Genomic DNA, 18,029 nt, shown 5'->3' with positions numbered 1-18,029 from the left:
TTCCCTTGGGTACTGGTGGGCAGCATGGAAGGACCCACCTGAGCTTTATGTTTCCTGCTGCCTGTGGTAACATAGTGGTATGTTAAAATACTGTCATTGATGCTTTTAGCCCAGTTACTGTGATCAGCGCAAACATGAAGGCAAGAAGGAGGTCTCTCAACTGAGCAAGGATGAACAGGGACCTGGGAGCCAATTTTGCTGACAGCTGTTACACTTTACAGAAGCTGACCGACCTTGTACTGTATGTACCTGACGGGACATGCAGGGAAGATGCAATGAGAAAAATTCGAAGTAGTGCATTGACATTAAGATTACTTAATCTGACTCACTGAAGACTCTAGGCCAGTTTTTAATGGCAAAACCATGAGAGTAATGAGGAATTCTCAGACCTCAGTTTGATTCTTTTCTCTGACCTCCTCTCTGCCCCTCTCCTGCCTTCCTCCCAAAGAAATCTAAAATGGCAATTAAAGAAACTTGAGATGTGCTCAGCACACTTGGCTTGGCATTTTACTCAGCATCAAATATTTTTTAATCTGATGAATTTAAAGCTGGAAGCCCTGAGAAATATTTTCCCACCAGATTCATGAAGACAGATCAGTACTGTTTAATCAAACAATAAATAAAAACATAGCCTACAAAGCTGCCTGTGAAATTAATCCATCATAGCAAATTGAATAAACTGTACCCTCCTATAGAGTAATGACAAGCACATAGTTTCCTGTAGCATATCCGAAACAAGGCGCAGAGTGTAACAAATATAAAACCTATAGAGTCACAGAATGGTTTGGGTTGGAAGGGACCACAGGCAGGGACACCTTCCGCTAGAGCAACGTGCTCAAAGCCCCATCCAACCCGGCCTTCAACGCTTCCAGAGATGGGGTATCCACAGCTTTTCTGGGCAACTTGTGCCAGTGTCTCACCACCCTCACAGTAAAGAATTTCTTCCTTCTACCTAATCTAAATCTATTCTATTTCAATTTAAAGACATTATGCTTTGCCTTATCATGACATATCCTTGTAAGAAGTCCCTCTCCAGCTTTCTTGTAGCCCTCCTTTCCACAGGCAATTTTAGAAGAGTCAGAGGAGGATGGAAGTTGGGGGTGAGGGGAGGGCAGGGGCTGGCAGTAATAATGTACAAACTTTGTTTTCGTTTAAGTGATTCTACTTTAGTACTGAATTGTAACCCTGATGGGAACATAAGGGAGAGAGCAGGGATTTCTCTTCAGACACAGACTCTTCTGACCCAGAGTGTGTCTCAGAGTGTGAGTAGTGCTAGATAAATCAAATGAAAGTTGAGGGAGCCTCCCTTGTGGACCTATAAGGCAGGTTTCCTCCAAATCCCAGCACAGAGATTAACTTAATGGTAAGAAATGAATTTATCCTGTACTAGCCTGTGTCACTTGGAGTGTTTTAGATACCAAACAGATGTCTGATCTCGCTTAGCTTACAGATTAAAAAAAAGTGGAAATTATTCCCTCAGTTGTCTTTGGGTATGTACACAAAAGAATATTTTTCTATTCTATGCTTTCTTATTAATTGCCTCCTATATCCTTAAGGTGCTGTCTGTCTTTAAAAATAGTAGTATAAATAACCAAGCAAATGTACATTCTTTGTGAATATACTAATAAAGTAGATGTTTGAAGGGAACCAGTTAAATTATCTAAATATCTGTATGCTTATTCTTGTGCGTGTGTATGAACATGCAGATATGTGTGCATTAATAAAGGTGTGTGTATATGTATTTAGCACGCATATTGATGTACTTAGACACATGTTTGTATATCAATATTAAATTTGAAATGAGTTAAAATCCATTGCACTGAATTATTTTAAACAGTGATTAGTATAATAAATGAGAGTCTTATTCATATATATATGTATGCATGTGTGCTAAGCACAAATGGCTTTTTCCATATCAGTATGATTCAAACTAAAATCAAATAGAAATACTTAATGACTGGGAAGTCACTTAGTATGTGCCATGCCACTGATGTAATACCAAAGGTGAAAGCGTGAAGACCTGTAGAATTCACATTTATGTTTCTGTATTGAGAGCATTACGTGATTCAGATGTCTTTGATGACCTTGTGGTTGCCTAAGGTCCATGTCACAGGAAAGCAGATGCAAAGGATTGTTGTGCTGAACAGCATCACCCCTTCAGCAGCATATTCCGTCGGTGCCTGCCTGCCTGCTCGCTTGCACCATGAGGGAGATGAAAGTCAATGTTGTATTAATCAATTAGATTCTGCATTTGTGCCAGCTTGTTATTAAAGAAGGATTTATGCTCTCTCTAGTTCTGGCAGAGAAGAGTCGTCTGGGCTGCTTGACACCTCAAAGCAGGGCAAGCAGTGCTGCTCTAATACAAATGTGTTTGGGATCTGTGAGCTGAGTGCTTCTACATTTATTGGCATCAAGTTATGATTTATTTTGTGAATAACCCTGCTGACATTAAGGGAACTGTTTGCAGAGGAAGATACTATTTAACGTGAACATGGTTGGCAGAATCTGGCCTGTCAGACTTTGATGCCCACAACAAAGATTTCCTGTCGTCATGGGAACTGACATGGTGTCACAAACATTCACAGCTCAAAACTAGCTACTGTCTCGACTGGGATGAACACAGATAAAAAGTTCTTCTGCATACAAAAAAAAGACACTCAGGTACTGGAGAAAGTTCTTCAAATTTGAACTGGTTTTACAGACGTTTGGGTCTGGGGCTAGACATTGGTTCCCTCTTCTTGCTTAAAGCAGAGGATGTTGCATCACAAAGTACAGTCCAAAACTCAGATGGGCAGTGAACAGGTGGTACATTGTTTGTCAGGCTATTTCAGATCATGGAAACCATTTGTCCAGTTTCAGATTGCTATTGCTAGCAGTGTGTCTTTTAGTTATGAGAAAAAGAAGATGTTATGTAAAACTCAGGCGACTCCTGTTTGCCTTTCAGAGCATGCCAAATGGGATTTAAGAAGGAATGTTTAAGGATCACTTGCAGGTTCTCCTGAATCTATTTTATGCAATTCTCATTTATTTCAAGTGTGAAACGTTGGAAAGAGCTGGCTCAGCAATTCAGTTCAGGGGGACATACACAGATATACTCTGGAGTGGGGATTTGGGGTCTAGAACAGTGAGAAAGATGGTCAAAGAGGTGATTAGTTCTTATTTCTTTGATGTACTTCATTTATATCATCACTCCATAGCCTGGTTGGATGCAGTGCGTCCAGGACCCTGAGGCTGTGGGGTTGGTGTGTGTAAAAGCTGGTCACTCCTCCAGTATCTCTGGAGTTAGGGCAGAGAGGCAAAAGTCAGTGATGGGTTCACAAACAGGAGCTGTGCTGCCAAAATGCAGCACAAGAAATTTCCCAGAGGAAGTGTGATATGAAGGGAAACAAGCCTGTGGTAATGCATAGTGGTAACACTTAACATCTTTTAAACTTTGAGCAGTATGCTGAATGACGTAACTTTTTAGCTTCTTCTAATACAGTAACATCTCTGAGATTCCAAAGTGGCTGGAGTAAGTTGTCAGTGACTTCCAAGAGGAGCAGGCTGTGGAAGGAGCTGTTGTTGTGCAGGGGCAAGGGTATGATGCCGGAGCTCTTGAACATTCTCAGAACAGAAAGAAAGAACCCAGTATATTGGCACAGATATTTGAGCTGTAGTGTAAGGAATAAATTTGTTAACCTTCAGCATTCTCTCTTCCCCTGTTTGCCTGCTGCTATGTGTAAGGCTGTACAGGACTAAGTACACTTTTTTGTGCATTAATGATAAATTTATAATAAGATAAACCCATATTCCTGTTGATGGTGATAAAAATAAAAGCATTTTTTGAATACTCTCCCCTTTTTACTTGTAGTGGCCAGTAAACTGTCCAAGAAAACTTTTCACCTTCATCCACTCTCTGATGAACACTCTTAGGACAGTAGCAGTTGTGCTGGGGACAGTTGTTCATTCTTCTTGCTCATGATCCAAATGGCAGCTTATAAGAAAAGTCAATCAGTCTCAATTTTCCCTCGGAAGAGAGGGAAATTAGCTCATGAGGGCAATCCATGGAGATCAGTGCCACATATTTGCTAGTGTGCAAGGAAGCCTGAGATACAGAATTTTCACCTCCCTTACTTGTGTTCTTTGAGAAGAGATCCCAGAATGGCTACCTACCTAGTATCCTCTGAGGCTGAATTACAGCAGCAGCTTAATGTTACAGTTATGTGGTAATGTTACATCCTGTGGTAAAGGGTTACCAGTAGTGACATCCCTGCTCCTTCCCTGCCACCAGCCACTTGCCCACAGTGGGATCTAGGACTCATGTGGCTATACTCCATGTGCCCACAAAGAGAAATAGGCGAGTACACCATCAGAGCTGCAATGTCCATTTGGTACGTGTTTGTACAGTTGCTCTAGATCTGGAAAGCAGAGGCTTTTCTTCGTGGATGTTCACTTAAGATTTCAGAATATGCCTTAATCCTGTGTTGAGATGCAAATGACTGCTGCCATTTCTTCCATGGTGTTTGTTTTGATCTGAACTAAGTTCATTAACATGCTTATCTAACCCCTTCACTTAGGTGTCTCTTAGTGTACTGGACAGAAATTCTCTTCTCAGTTGCTGCTCTGTTTCTAAAGCTCTTGTAGTTTGCCAGGAATCTAACCTGTATCAAGTAAGATTTAATGACAGACGATATCCAACTCAGAATCATAGAATAGTTAGGGTTGGAAAGGACCTTAAGATCATCAAGTTCCAACCCCCCTGCCATGGGCAGGGACACCTCGCACTAAACCATGTCACCCAAAGCCTCATCCAGCCTGGTCTTGAACACTGCCAGGGATGGAGCATTCTCAACCTCCCTGGGCAACCCATTCCAGTGCCTCACCACCCTAACAGGAAAGAATTTCCTCCTTATATCCAATCTAAACTTCCCCTGTTTAAGTTTTAACCCGTTACCCCTTGTCCTGTCAGTACAGTCCCTAATGAAGAGTCCCTCCCCAGCATCCCTATAGGCCCCCTTCAGATACTGGAAAGCTGCTATGAGGTCTCCACGCAGCCTTCTCTTCTCCAGGCTGAACAGACACAACTTCCTCAGCCTGTCTTCATACGGGAGGTGCTCCAGTCCCCTGATCATCTTCGTGGCCCTTCTCTGGACTTGTTCCAACAGTTCCATGTCCTTTTTATGTTGAGGACACCAGAACTGCACACAATACTCCAGGTGAGGTCTCACAAGAGCAGAGTAGAGGGGCAGGATCACCTCCTTCGACCTGCTGGTCACGCTCCTTTTGATGCAGCCCAGGATACAGTTGGCTTTCTGGGCTGCAAGCGCACACTGCCAGCTCATGTTCATTTTCTCATCGGCCAGCACCCCCAAGTCCTTCTCCGCAGGGCTGCTCTGAATCTCTTCTCTGCCCAACCTGTAGCTGTGCCTGGGATTGCTCCGACCCAGGTGTAGGACCTTGCACTTGGCATGGTTAAACTTCATGAGGTTGGCATCAGCCCACCTCACAAGCGTGTCAAGGTCCCTCTGGATGGCATTCCTTCCCTCCAGGGTATCAACCGAACCACACAGCTTGGTGTCGTTGGCAAACTTGCTGAGGGTGCACTCAATCCCACTGTCCATGTCAGTGATGAAGATGCTGAACAAGAACGGTCCCAACACCGATCCCTGAGGGACACCACTCATTACTGGTCTCCAGCTGGACATTGAGCCATTGACCACAACTCTTTGTGTGCAGCCATCCAGCCAGTTCTTTATCCACCGAGTGGTCCGTCTGTCAAATTGATGTCTCTCCAATTTAGAGACAGGGATGTCATTCGGGACAGTGTCGAACGCTTTGCACAAGTCCAGGTAGATGACATCATCTGCTCTACCCCTGTCCATCAGTTCTGTAGCCCCATCATAGAAGGCCACCGAATTGGTCAGGCAGGATTTCCCCTTAGTGAAGCCATGCTGGCTGTCACCAAGCACCTTGTTGATTTTCATGTGCCTTAGCATGCCATCCAGGAGAATCTGCTCCAAGATTTTGCCAGGCACAGAGGTGAGACTGACTGGGCTGTAATTCCCCAGGTCATCCATTTTCCCCTTCTTGAAAATGGGGGTTATATTTCCCTTTTTCCAGTCATTGGGAACTTCACCTGACTGCCATGATTTCTCAAATATGATGGCCAGCGGCTTCGCAACTTCATTTGCCAGCTCCTTCAGGACCCGCGGATGGATCTCATCAGGACCCATGGACTTGTGCATGTTCAGGTTCTTAAGAGGGTCTCCTACTGTGGGCCCGAGGTCTTCATTCTCACAGTCCCTGCATCTGCCTTCCAAGACTTGGGTGGTGTGGTCAGAGCCTTTGGCAGTGAAGACCGAGGCAAGGAAGTCATTCAGAACCTCAGCCTTCTCCAAATCCTCTGTAGCTAGCTCTCCTGAGAGCTTCCTGAGGGGGCTACGTTGTCCCTAGTCTGTTTTATATTTGCTATGTACCTGTAGAATCCCTTCCTGTTATCCTTAATATCCCTAGCCAAGTTTAATTCTAACTGGGCCTTATCTTTCCTAACCTGGTCCTTAGCTTCCCAGACAACATCCCTGTACTCTTCCCATGCCACCTGTCCTTGCTTCCACTTTTTATAAGCCTCTTTTTTCATTTGAATTTTCCTCAGCAGCTCCTTATCCATCCAAGGAGGTCTCCTAGCCCTCCTGCTGCACTTCCTTCTGGTTGGGATACAACACTCCTGAGTGTAGTAGGTGATCCTTGAATATCAACCAAGAGTCTTGGGCCCCCCTGTCCTCTAGGGCTGTATCCCATGGAACCTTACTAAGCAGGTTCCTGAAGAGGCCAAAGTCTGCTCTTTTGAAGTCCAGGGCAGTGAGCTTGCTACACACTCTTCTCACTGTCCTGAGGATCTCAAATTCGAGATCACTGCATCCAAGGCTGCCCTGGAGCATCACATTTCCAACCAGCCCTTCCCTGTTGGTGAGCACGAGGTCAAGCACGGCACCTCTCCTTGTTGGCTCCTCTGTTACTTGCAGAAGGAAGTTGTCTTCCACACAATCGAGGAACCTCCTGGATTGCTTGTGCCGGGCCATACCGTCCTTCCAACAGATGTCAGGGTGGTTGAAGTCACCCATGAGAACAAGGGTCTGCGAGCGTGAGGCTTTTCCTATCTGTCTATAGAGTGCTTCATCCACAGGTTCTCCTTGTTGGGGCGGTCTGTAACAGATCCCCACAGTAATGTCTCCCATAGCTATATTCCCTTTAACCCTGAGCCACAAACTCTCTGTGGACTGCTCACCTGTCCCCAGACAGAGTTCCATACTCTCCAGCCTATCCCTGACATAAAGGGCAACTCCTCCTCCCCGCCTGCCAGGCCTGTCTTCTCTAAAAAGCCTGTAACCTTCCATTCCAACACTTCAGTCATAGGAGCCAAACTTGCTAAAACACACACTGATTTTCTTCGCTAGCTTTCTACTTCTCAAACTTTTTTGAAGTCTAACAGCTGTCACAACCCAACTTTAGGATGCTGACTGTTACGCAAGCCTTTCAAAGGGGGCAAAGGAGTTACAAGATGGTATCTTTCTTTACAGGTGTTAAGTATGTACCCATTTTGTTACCTGTTGTGTTGCATTAGGATTTTCAAAGCTGCTGCCTTATTGCCATATAATATATAACATTGCATCTATGGATGAATAAAGATCTCTTTTTCTCCTCCTTCACATTCTTTTACTTCACCTTTAACTTAAATTCTTTGAGATATCTTTCATGTATCATTTCAGTTACCTTTTATTGTTAGGTACCTATTTCAACGTAGAATTAGTAAATACCAGCCATAATTTATTTTCTCTCTGTCATATGTTCTCTGGCCATCAGTTTACTCTGCTCATAGGTAGTGATTGCATAGATGTAGTTAACATCATGTGTACTTCAGGTGATACTGAAGAAATCATACTGTTCCTCTTCAATCTTGAAGCTGAAGTGAATTTAGAACTTCAGAATGCAGGAGATTGCAACAATGACTAAGTACCAGTTGGGTGGAAATACTCTAGATACAGAAATTGAATAATTCAGTTTGATGTATCTTAATACTTCTGGCAATGATCAGGGAAGTAATTCAGTCCCCAGCAAAAACTTTTGTGTTTCAGCAGATGTTAAGCACTAATATAGCAAAAGGGAAATGTTGCTGTGGATATTTTTTTCCCCCCAAAGTCTCTTTATAGATAAAAGAGATGAAGAATAAAATGAGTAGAAACACCTTATTTTAAATAGTTTTCTCTCAAAACATAAGCCTTTTTCAGTTTTATGGGCATTCTGCTAAAACTTCGGGTATAGTGCCTTTGCCTAATAATTACTGAAGTAGGAGAGACAAAATGTACATGCAGAAAATGGCTGCATATATTTTTATACAATAGGACATTATACCAATCTTTTATTTTTTACTCTTCTAGGTAATTGCTGGCAATAAGGCATTTGGAGCTTTTAGATGGAGGCTGGGGGTGGAGGTTGTGTGCATTTTTGTGTGTGTTTGGTTGTCTTCTCCCTTCATCTGTACGACTTGTTTTAGTAGGAGGAGATGGCTTATTCTGAAAGAAGTGTCAGAAAACTTAGCAAGGAAGATGTATTTTGACAGTGATCCTGTGGACCATAGTCCCTATTTTTGAATGCAAAGATAGGAGATGGATTTGAAAAACAGTCTTCTTTTTTCTCCTTAGATCCTTCAGAAGATGAAGCTGTTGAGAAACCAAGTGACAACAGGACAGCAAGACATAAAGATTCAGATTCCAAACCTGCCATGGCAATGAAAAGAAAGCAGGTTTGTAAATGTAGCAGTCATGTAGAGCACAGAGATGATACTGCATAAGGAAACATAGTCCCCATTTTTGCAGGAAAGAGACGGTTTACTTCACGCTTTGTCTGATCTCTTAAGATTGTTTTATTAAATTATTTTGCCTTAATCGGAACTGATCACAACCCAGTACATTTCAATAAATTCACTCTTGTTTTGTGCCAAGCCTGTCTGTTACAACATGACTTCGTAGCGATGAAAGCCTGGATGGTGCCTACCAAGCGTCCTCCCCTATAATCTTTTCTCTTTCCCCACACACACAAGGTCTTGAAAACTGTATTTATGTGCTGTACAGATCTCTACCCAATAATCTCTCCAGTGCAAGGTCTAAGTGAAGAGGAATTTAGTTCTACATGGATTGATATTTTCATAGCCTTTCACTAATAAAAGCTTCCCTTAAAACCAGTAGGAACTGTCTTGTTCAGCATTAAATATATATGCCAAGCAAAAGGCAGCAAGGTTTTTGACATGCAGCATCACTCCAAATACAGCAAAAACGAGTCATCTAGAGGTCAGATGATTTTAAGTGTCTCTTGTTTGAAAGTAAATTTCCTCTTCCTTCCTGATACCGTATAGCAGAATCAAGCAAATGGCTGTTAAACAGCTAAAATTACATTGGAAACTATCTCTCCTTGAGGTTACAGATATTAATTTTGACCTCTACATCAATAGTAAATTCACAGTGTGAATGCAGTTGCCAAAGTGAAAACTATTTTCAGAGATGGTTTTTTTTTTGTAACAGAGAAGTGTTAAAACAACACAGTAGAAATTACTATGCTTTGGGGTGTCTTTCCAAGGAAACCAGAGGTGAAGTGAGAGAAATAAATATCTGAACTGGTTCCATGTTTTGATTAGGAAAGAGAGAACAGAGCAATACAAGAGAAAGCTGTATTGCCTTTGTGCATGCTCTACCAGGGGTCTGATGCTGAGGACTTCAACTCGAGGAGGACACTTGTGGAGCCACTTTTTATCACCATTATCTTCACTTCAACATTTGGAACTAAGTCAAGACAGTTTGTTTGGCGAAGTTGCTTTGTTCTTTCCTTTCTGTAAGAACATAAGATAGCCACTACAAGTTATCCTGACAGGGCGGACTGGGACTGCTAAGCTACAGCAGAACACAAGCCACAACTCTTCCTGTCATATAAAAAATACTAGTTTGCATTTTGGAATTGGGTATTTTGATATCTAGCCACAAAACTCCAGGAGTTTCATGGGAGCTTAAAGTCACGGACATGTCATGTTTGCAAAACAATTGCAAAATCAGATGTGTCTACAGAAAGCTAGTAGTTTTGTAGTTTTGGTGCATATAACATAACCTGTTTTATTCATCCCTGCCTTATTCACAGGCTGGAAGCTGTTCTGCAGTGGACTTGGCACCTTAAAGCCAGTCAGGAGACAACCAAATAGAACTGCAAGCATTTATGTTTTTAGCTTGCAGGCTGTCCTCAGGCTTACAGTGAATAATTTGTCTCCAAACTGAATGGAGTATTTGATGTGCTTACTTTGTCAAAAACTAAAAGTCAGAGTATATGGCTGACCTAGAATGTAAACTTCCACACTCAGGCAAGAATGTTTTCACTCTATATTCGAATTCGCAGTAACTTGGCAACACGTAAAGAAAAAAAATTGTTAGAAATATAATGCAGGAAATATTTTATGTTCTGCCTATGATTAACAAACAAGAATTTATGACATTCTAGGTCATAAATCACTGGTCTCAGCACAAATTTCCTGTTTTCTGCATTTTAAGAACTTCCATGTAAAAATAGCATAAAAATACAGAGCGTGGGGGAACCATGTCAAAAAACAGTTGATTGTCTGCTCTGTGTCTTGCATAAGAAAAACATGCAAATGTCATTTTCTTAAGGGTGGTATTTAAAGAGCTATTGCATAAGTAGGTAGGCAACTAATGTTTGGATAAGGGTCAGAAGTTCAGTCTAGATCAGATGCCCTCGTATTTTAGACTGCAGATCATCAAAGATAAGTAAGCTTACAGCCATTCACCACCCTGAAGTTTCTCTTATGGCATTATTTTTAATGTTGTAATAGAGTGGACTCATTATTGCTGGGCTAATAGCATACTATGCCTAAATATATATATGCTATTGTAAAGGAGATAATTTTGAGTCTTAACATGCTTCTCTGCAGAAGCAAGACTTTGGCTACAAGCCTGCTGTGTACTTCTGTGACTGCTTTGTATTTCTTTTGCTGTTGAAATAACTGCTTGCATACTGCCTTCGAAAAAGAAGCTGTGGTATTTGGGGATACTATTAAACAACTAAATGAGGGGGTATCAGTGAGGAAATTTGGTTTCTATTGGAGAGTATTTTTCAGCTCTGTGCCACAGTTTTATTCTTTTCTTACGCAGCTACCTGTTGGGAGTGTTCTGCATATTTATGTAAAAGAATTCACTATATATATGGAAGGAGAAATGGGCCTGAAGTGAATGCATAACATTTTTCAATATGCTGAAAGAGCAGTAGCACTTTCTAGGGTAGAGGAACATCATCCTTTACTGGAGGAAAGACATTCAGGTTGGCCCCTTTCTGCCTTTTTGATTGCTAGTTAATATCCCTTGACTAAATCGATCCAAAGGCTTGTTCTCCAAATAAAGTGTGTTGAACATGGAATTTATGATTAAAACACCTGGCAAGCGGTCTTTGATTATCTATGGACAGCTGGCATGTGTAAGGGTAGAGCAGGAATTGAAAGCAGAGAGTACCTCTGTTTCAGTCTCAATGTGTGGGAGTGCTAATTTTAGGGATAGGAATGAAAAAATGCATGGTGGTGTTTTAAAAGCACTTGAATCAGAGTCAGGAGAGAGATTATTAAAAAAGAAAGAAAGGAAAAATAAACCCCAAAAGCTTATTTTAACCTTGCCACAACTATTAGTTGAAGTGAGTTTCTACTTGCAGTAGTTCCCTTGATTTCTGGTGAAGACAATATCTGTTTATACCCGAGAAAATCACAGGGACACGTGTATCATGTTGAGGCAAGATACGGTCCCTATCACTTCTCATGGGTAGGTATTGATCCAGCTCTAGTTATAGAGTGCTTTGCTGGCTGTAGCCAGTCCTCAACCAAATTGTCTCTGGTCATTCCCAAGTACCATTTCAAATCTCAACCAGTTTCATGGCCACGTCTGTAGAGTATTGCTGCCTTTACCAGTGCACTGGCTGTGGTTGCATCATGGCACAGAAAGCAGAAGCAAGCAATAGGTCATTTGTTTTAAGCATGATAGTATCCTGGTTTTTATAGCTAAATTAGCCAGAGGAGTGGAGAGTAAAAGGGAAATGTAGGCTTAATGTGAACAATTAAACTCCACAAAATGTTTCTGACAAGGATGTGAGAGTGGGCTTGGAAAGCCACAAAGTGCTGGGTAGGGTCATATAGTACTAGTTGTCATGAAGTGTCCTCCTGTTAAGGGGAGGGGAGTGCAAGGAGGACTCAGAAAGGCTCATATAGTCTGAACTTCTGTTAACTTGTCTTTTGTCATGTTGAAACTGCCCTCACAAGGGAACAAAGGAGCAGCTTCTCTGGCTTTCAGCTGGGCTCCCTTTTCTGCTCATACTTTTCTTCCGGGCTTTCCCCAGGGAGCAGCACTGGATTTGCTGTTCCTGAGCTTTTTGCGCTCCATGTGATGAGACTTCTCCACAGTTTCTCACCAGAGCAGATTTTTCCAGCCAAATGCATCCTAATATTAAGGAGGTTTTCCTGCAGCTTAGCCTGTTTTCCCATTGCTCTTCATCAAGTCACATATTAAGCTCTAAAACCCTTCTATGTAGATTAATTTGCATTTCCATGAAGCAAAAGTCCCTAAGAAGGCAAAAGAAAAAAGGAATCACTATGCTCAAAACAAGGAAAGCCTATGCCTCACTTCCTCTGTTTTGGACCATTTTAGGTATCTAAGGACAAATCCTAAACCTAGCTTATGTGAACAGGGACTCTGGTACAAATGGACCAATTCAACCTGCTCACTCAGGCACAAAAGAGGGTTAATGGTAGCAACACATGTTGGATGAAGATTGTTCTGAAATGCACCATGTATTTTGCTTGTGTGTATTTGACCCTGCCTGCTATGGGGAGACAAAGCAAGAATGGGGTAGAACAAACTCAAAACATGTTTTCCTAAATTTTATATTACAAATGTAAAAGGAAATCCAGAGTATGATTGTTTCCAATTATTCTTGCCCACTTTCCTGCCATCTTTCACTGTCTGGATGATCACCTTAGACCCAGCTATTGTAGAGCACTATTGGCAAAGTTTAGACAATCACACACAATAATAGAGGTTAAAAATACAAAGTTTGTGAAATCTTTTGTTCATATTTTCCTCTTGATTTTTTTTTAGATGTATCAAAACCTGCTTTTCACCATTTTATGGAATTGTGGCTACAACTTACATGTTTCAACTTTCTGTTCTTTTATTCTACTCTTGCTTACAACATAGATCTCTATTCCAAAGTTACTCTGGATACATGTAACTCTAAGGATGTGATCCCTTCTGTAAGTGGGGAAGCTTGGTTTTGTTTTTATTTCTCTAACCAGCATTTTACTTTCTCTACCCCCTCTTAGCTCCCTTTGGTGACCTTTTCTTCCCACCCCCCCAGTGATCAGATATCTGATGTTGAATCTTTTTTTTTTTAATATGTGCTTTGCAGCCCGCAGAGTGTTTTCTAAGTCAGCCAGAAGAAAAACAAGAGACTCCTGTAAAGGCAAAGAAGAGAAAGAAGGTACGAATGTCCTAGAGAGTGTTTGGGAACTGGGCAGTGGGTGTATGTGCTATTGCAAGATTCAGAACTGGGACAACCTTGTGATGATGAGAAGTAACATGGTCACGATGTTGGAGCCTCTTTTAGACACAAATTCCTACTTTTTTGACTTCATTCAAAATACCACTTCCCAACCTGACCTGGAGCAATGTGTCTGTACTCTGCACAAGGGTTGTATATGTCTACACCACTCTTGCATGTATTGCGTACTGGGAAAATGTAACTGCATCAAAGATAGGTGGAATTTCAGTTACTGCAGAATCTGCCCCATTCCAGAAGTGTGTCAAGCTCGAACTGCTATTTTATCTTTTAAGCCAAGAACTGTTCTTGTTTGCTCTTCTCCTCGTAGTGTAACTGTATAAATAAATACCCTGCATTGTCCCTCTGGCCATGTTTAATCCTCATCCTCAACAACAAACATACTCTGCAGTCTAGATGGAAATTATATAGTACCAGAAAGTTAATTGTCCTTCAGGGCAAACTGTAAATAGTTGGCTCCTTCACAAGGCTGAGAAGTGGCCTTTTTATGTTATGTCAGGCCTCTCAATCATCTAGGAAATGGGAAGAGGGAAGAGTGGGATTTTCTTTTAAATGCAGCTCTGGCAGAAGTGACTGCAGTACTTGTTCTACTGCTGCAAGAACAAAAGCATCCCGAGATTGGTGAACCAGACCTCACAAAAACACCCTATTCTCAGGCAAACAATAGGCGCTTAGTTACACCTTTGGTTTCAGTGGGGCTAGGCCACTAAGTTGACATACACAGCTTGTCAAAAATCCATCAGGAAGTATTTATCAGGTTGATCTATGGGTTCCAAACAAAGTATTCTCTCAAAGTAAGGAAAAGGAGGGGGGGGGAAATCAACACTTTGCTTTTAAGCATCTGGAATGAATTGCAAGAAAAATAATAAAACATCCTGCATGAGAAACATTTCCTCATTTCCCCATCCTCCTTGAAGGAATAAAGTTTGCTCAGGTGTCCTTGCTCTTGCTCTTAGGGAATTCCCTAAGTATCAGGCTTCTCCCCTCCAGGGTGCCATCATTTTCCTGAAGGAACAAAGGGACCTAACAAATGACATAGTGGTCCTGTGGAATAGCACCTTATGCTGAATTACCAAGTAAAATGAGCCTGATAGTTCTGTTTTGCTGTCAAAGATTCATCTGGGGCTTTGCAAGCACACAATTGACTTTAAGCAAGAGTTAAAATGGGCAGTAGCCAAAGAGGCAGACAGCTGGGAGAGGCAGCCTTTGCTGTGGTGTGGAGTGTCTTCAGCAACCCCCATATGGCCCTTCCCTCTTTAGCTTTCTGCCTCTTATGCTGCCATTATAGGTGTATTGGGCAAGATGGAGAGACAGAGTGCTGAGGAATGGAAGAGAAAGAGGGAGTGGGTGCTGGGGTGGAGTGAGGGAAAGAGGGATGGAAGATCTATCCCCTCTGTTGAAATTCCTCCTGTAGCTCTCGTCAAAATTTCCATTTATCTTTGCTGCCCTGGACCTTAAACTGCTGAATTTGCCCTGAAGGTGCCTACCATCCCTCCAAAGCTGCCAAAAATGCTTCTAGTCCCACCTCATTTGTCCGTGAAATCTCACTTTGCCTCCTAGATTTGTGCCCTTTTGCCCCATCCCAGCCATGCTCTCGTGCTCCTTTTCGCTTCTAAGCTTGTACTGCCATGCATCCTCATGAGGCAAGTTCAGTTTAGCTTACACAGCTGAGAAACCTTACTGTGGCCTTTCCCAAAGGAATCTCTTCTCAGTGAGAACGAGAGGCTTCACATTCTTGCCGTTGTCTCCAGGCAATCCTTTAAAACCTACTGTTTTCTTAAATGTTGGCAGATCATTCAGACAACAGGAAGCCACGGCTATTCTACTCCAGTGATCCATTTAATTATAGGGAAAAATACAGCAACACTTCCACTTAAGTTAAAATTCAGACCCAGGTATTTGTTTACATTCCTAAGGTATAGACACAATCGTTACGAACTCATGTTGAGGCTCTAAAAGTTACTAGTTTGGTTCACAAGATACACATTTGGAAGAACAGAGCAGGTGCTGAACAATTTCTAGTTGACTTCTGGTTTCGTGAGCTCTTTAACTCATTTTCATTGCTATTTTTTTTGTATTCTGTGAATACAGCCATCCATCTTTCCTTCCAAAATAGATAGGTAGTTACCTTGTTTTAATCAAAATGTAACCAAGACACATATAACCACATGATGCCTGTTGTTATGCTTTAAAAATAATAGCTTATGAAAACCCCCTGAATTTTCCAACTGAGAGTTAAGTGTAAAAATAACAAAACTCACAAAGCAGCTTTCAGTTCATTGAGTGCACAAGAGTTTTGTCTTCAGGCTCAAGGTCGATCTCATCAAAGTACCTGAACTTGCATCGGAAGTCTGCATTCTCACAACTACAGGAATCTTGTCCCATTGTAAGGTGTTTTTCTAATTAAGCTGTAATTAAACCAAAATAACTGTATAAAGCTATCAAGTAACATTTATTTACAGTGGTGTTAGCCAAAGAGCAGAAATTATAGAAGTGCCATACTTACCCATTTTATTTGTTTTTTATAGAAGAAAATTTCTGATATTTTGGAAAAATCCGCTCCAAAACCTGGTGTTCCTGCAGATCTACAAAATCTGCTTAGCCAGCATTTTGGTGAAAACCGTTCAGTGATTGAAATGGAGGAATTAAAGCTCTCAGGTAACTATATTTAATAGATAAATACTGTTTTTTCATGATAGCGTTGAGTTCTTTTTCTGCAGAAGGAAGAGGATTTGGGGAACAGATCTTGAGTTGTACTTTTTGTGGAAATACATTCTTATACAGTACATTAATTTGATATTGAAGTAGAGATGTTAGTTTCTTTAGAATAAATAAGGTTTCTTGGAGTTACGGAAATGAAAAGGAACATTGTTTAAATGTGTCCTTTTATTGCAAAGTATTTCAGGAGCTCAGTTTTCTGATAGGAATTATATGATTCCTAATAATAACTTCCAAGATGCTGAGAGACTGAAAATGTATTTTATTTCTGAGTTTATCACAGTTGATCCAGGTGCGCAGCAGGAGGACTGACAATAGGAGTAGACAAAGAAGTAATGAGACATCATTCTGATGTGGTTGAGCTCGTAGAATCACTGAGATGTTGAATGTAATAGTTTTTCAAGGAGTGGCATGAAATGAGATGATGGTTTTCGTCCAAGTGTAAAGTGGCCAAGTTTTAACCATGACGAGGACCCTTTTTGGTTTCCTGTATTTTGTCTTCAGTTAAAACCCTGTGATAGAAAAGGCAAAGCAGGGTAGAGCAGGGTTAGCTTCTGTCAGTTGGAGGTTGCATTAGAGATGAAGGTAACAATGAACTTCTTTTCTGCTTATACTGTAGACGAGGAGGCACTGTCATTTGACGGGCACTGTCCATTATTTGCTAGTATGTTGTGGTTTAAACCCAGCCAGGCAACTTGTTCACTCACTCCCAGTGAGTGGTGCCGAGCTGACAACAATCGAGCCCCCCCCCCCCGGGGCTTTCCCCTTCTCTGCTCCCAGAAGAACAGGGAGGAGGATCAAAAGAGTGCAACTCCCACGGGCTGAGACAAGAACAGTCCAGCAACCAATGTACAACACAAATCACCACCGCTACTACCAACTACGACAATGATAAGGGAAAATAACAAGGGAAGAGAATACGATACCACCGGCCAAGAAACCAGGCCCACCAGGAAGCCCGTGTCCTTCCAGATAACTCCCAGTTAACCCCCACCCCGGGCATGACGTGCTGTGGTATGGAATACCTCCCTGGCTAGCCTGGGTCAGGCGCCCCGTCTCTGCTTCCTCATGGCTTCCCCTCCTCCCTGGCAGAGCATGAGCCTCACAAAGTCCTTGGTCAGGGTAAACATCACTTAGCAACAACCGAAAACATCGGTGTCACCAGCACTGTTCCCAGGCTGGAAGTCAAAACACAGCACTGCACCAGCTACCAAGAAGGGGAAACATGACTGCTACTGCTGAACCCAGGACATTATCCACCCCTTATTCCATACCATTCACGTTGTGCTCAGATCCCACATTTTCAATACACCATCGCTCTCCCACATATATACATCCATATACACACAGACCAAGAGAAAGAGATCATTTTCTTAGTGCATGGACCAATCCCTATAATGCTGCCGAGTCCATTCAGTCCATGATGTCAGGTTCCATCTCTTGTAACAATCTTTCAGGGCAGGAAAGGCTGTGTGCAGTATTGGATCGTTGCCTGCTGATGCTGGTCGTTCCTTTACTGTGGAACTCATCCGGTTCTATCAAAGTTCATTCTCTGTTGGGTTGATGGTTGGAGGGAAGTCAGGGCTAGTCGCTGGTGACCTGGAGACATCTAGCTGATTGGCTATAAAAGTATTACTCAGCAGGCAACAGCATACAATTGAGTTCACTGGCTGTTTTCCCCTAAA

The 18,029-nt window shown here is 42.0% G+C and overlaps 1 protein-coding gene across 5 annotated transcripts in view; it reads left to right on the top strand.

Moving 5' to 3' along the window:
• Nucleotides 1–18,029, top strand: part of CMSS1 (cms1 ribosomal small subunit homolog) — a 254,951-nt gene that overhangs the window by 220,211 nt on the left and 16,711 nt on the right. For all 5 annotated transcript variants that reach the window (XM_062619568.1, XM_062619565.1, XM_062619564.1 and 2 more), the window contains exons 2-4: nt 8,679–8,779; nt 13,477–13,548; nt 16,155–16,284. In XM_062619568.1, the coding sequence (XP_062475552.1) occupies nt 8,679–8,779; nt 13,477–13,548; nt 16,155–16,284 (303 nt within the window). The remainder of the gene's footprint in view (nt 1–8,678; nt 8,780–13,476; nt 13,549–16,154; nt 16,285–18,029) is intronic.

Source organism: Pezoporus occidentalis, unplaced genomic scaffold, assembly GCF_034315485.1.
Source record: "Pezoporus occidentalis ecotype Australia unplaced genomic scaffold, CSIRO_AGI_Poc_V1 ctg211, whole genome shotgun sequence".
Taxonomy (NCBI): Eukaryota; Metazoa; Chordata; class Aves; order Psittaciformes; family Psittacidae; genus Pezoporus; species Pezoporus occidentalis.
This window is presented reverse-complemented; position numbering and strand designations above follow the sequence as displayed.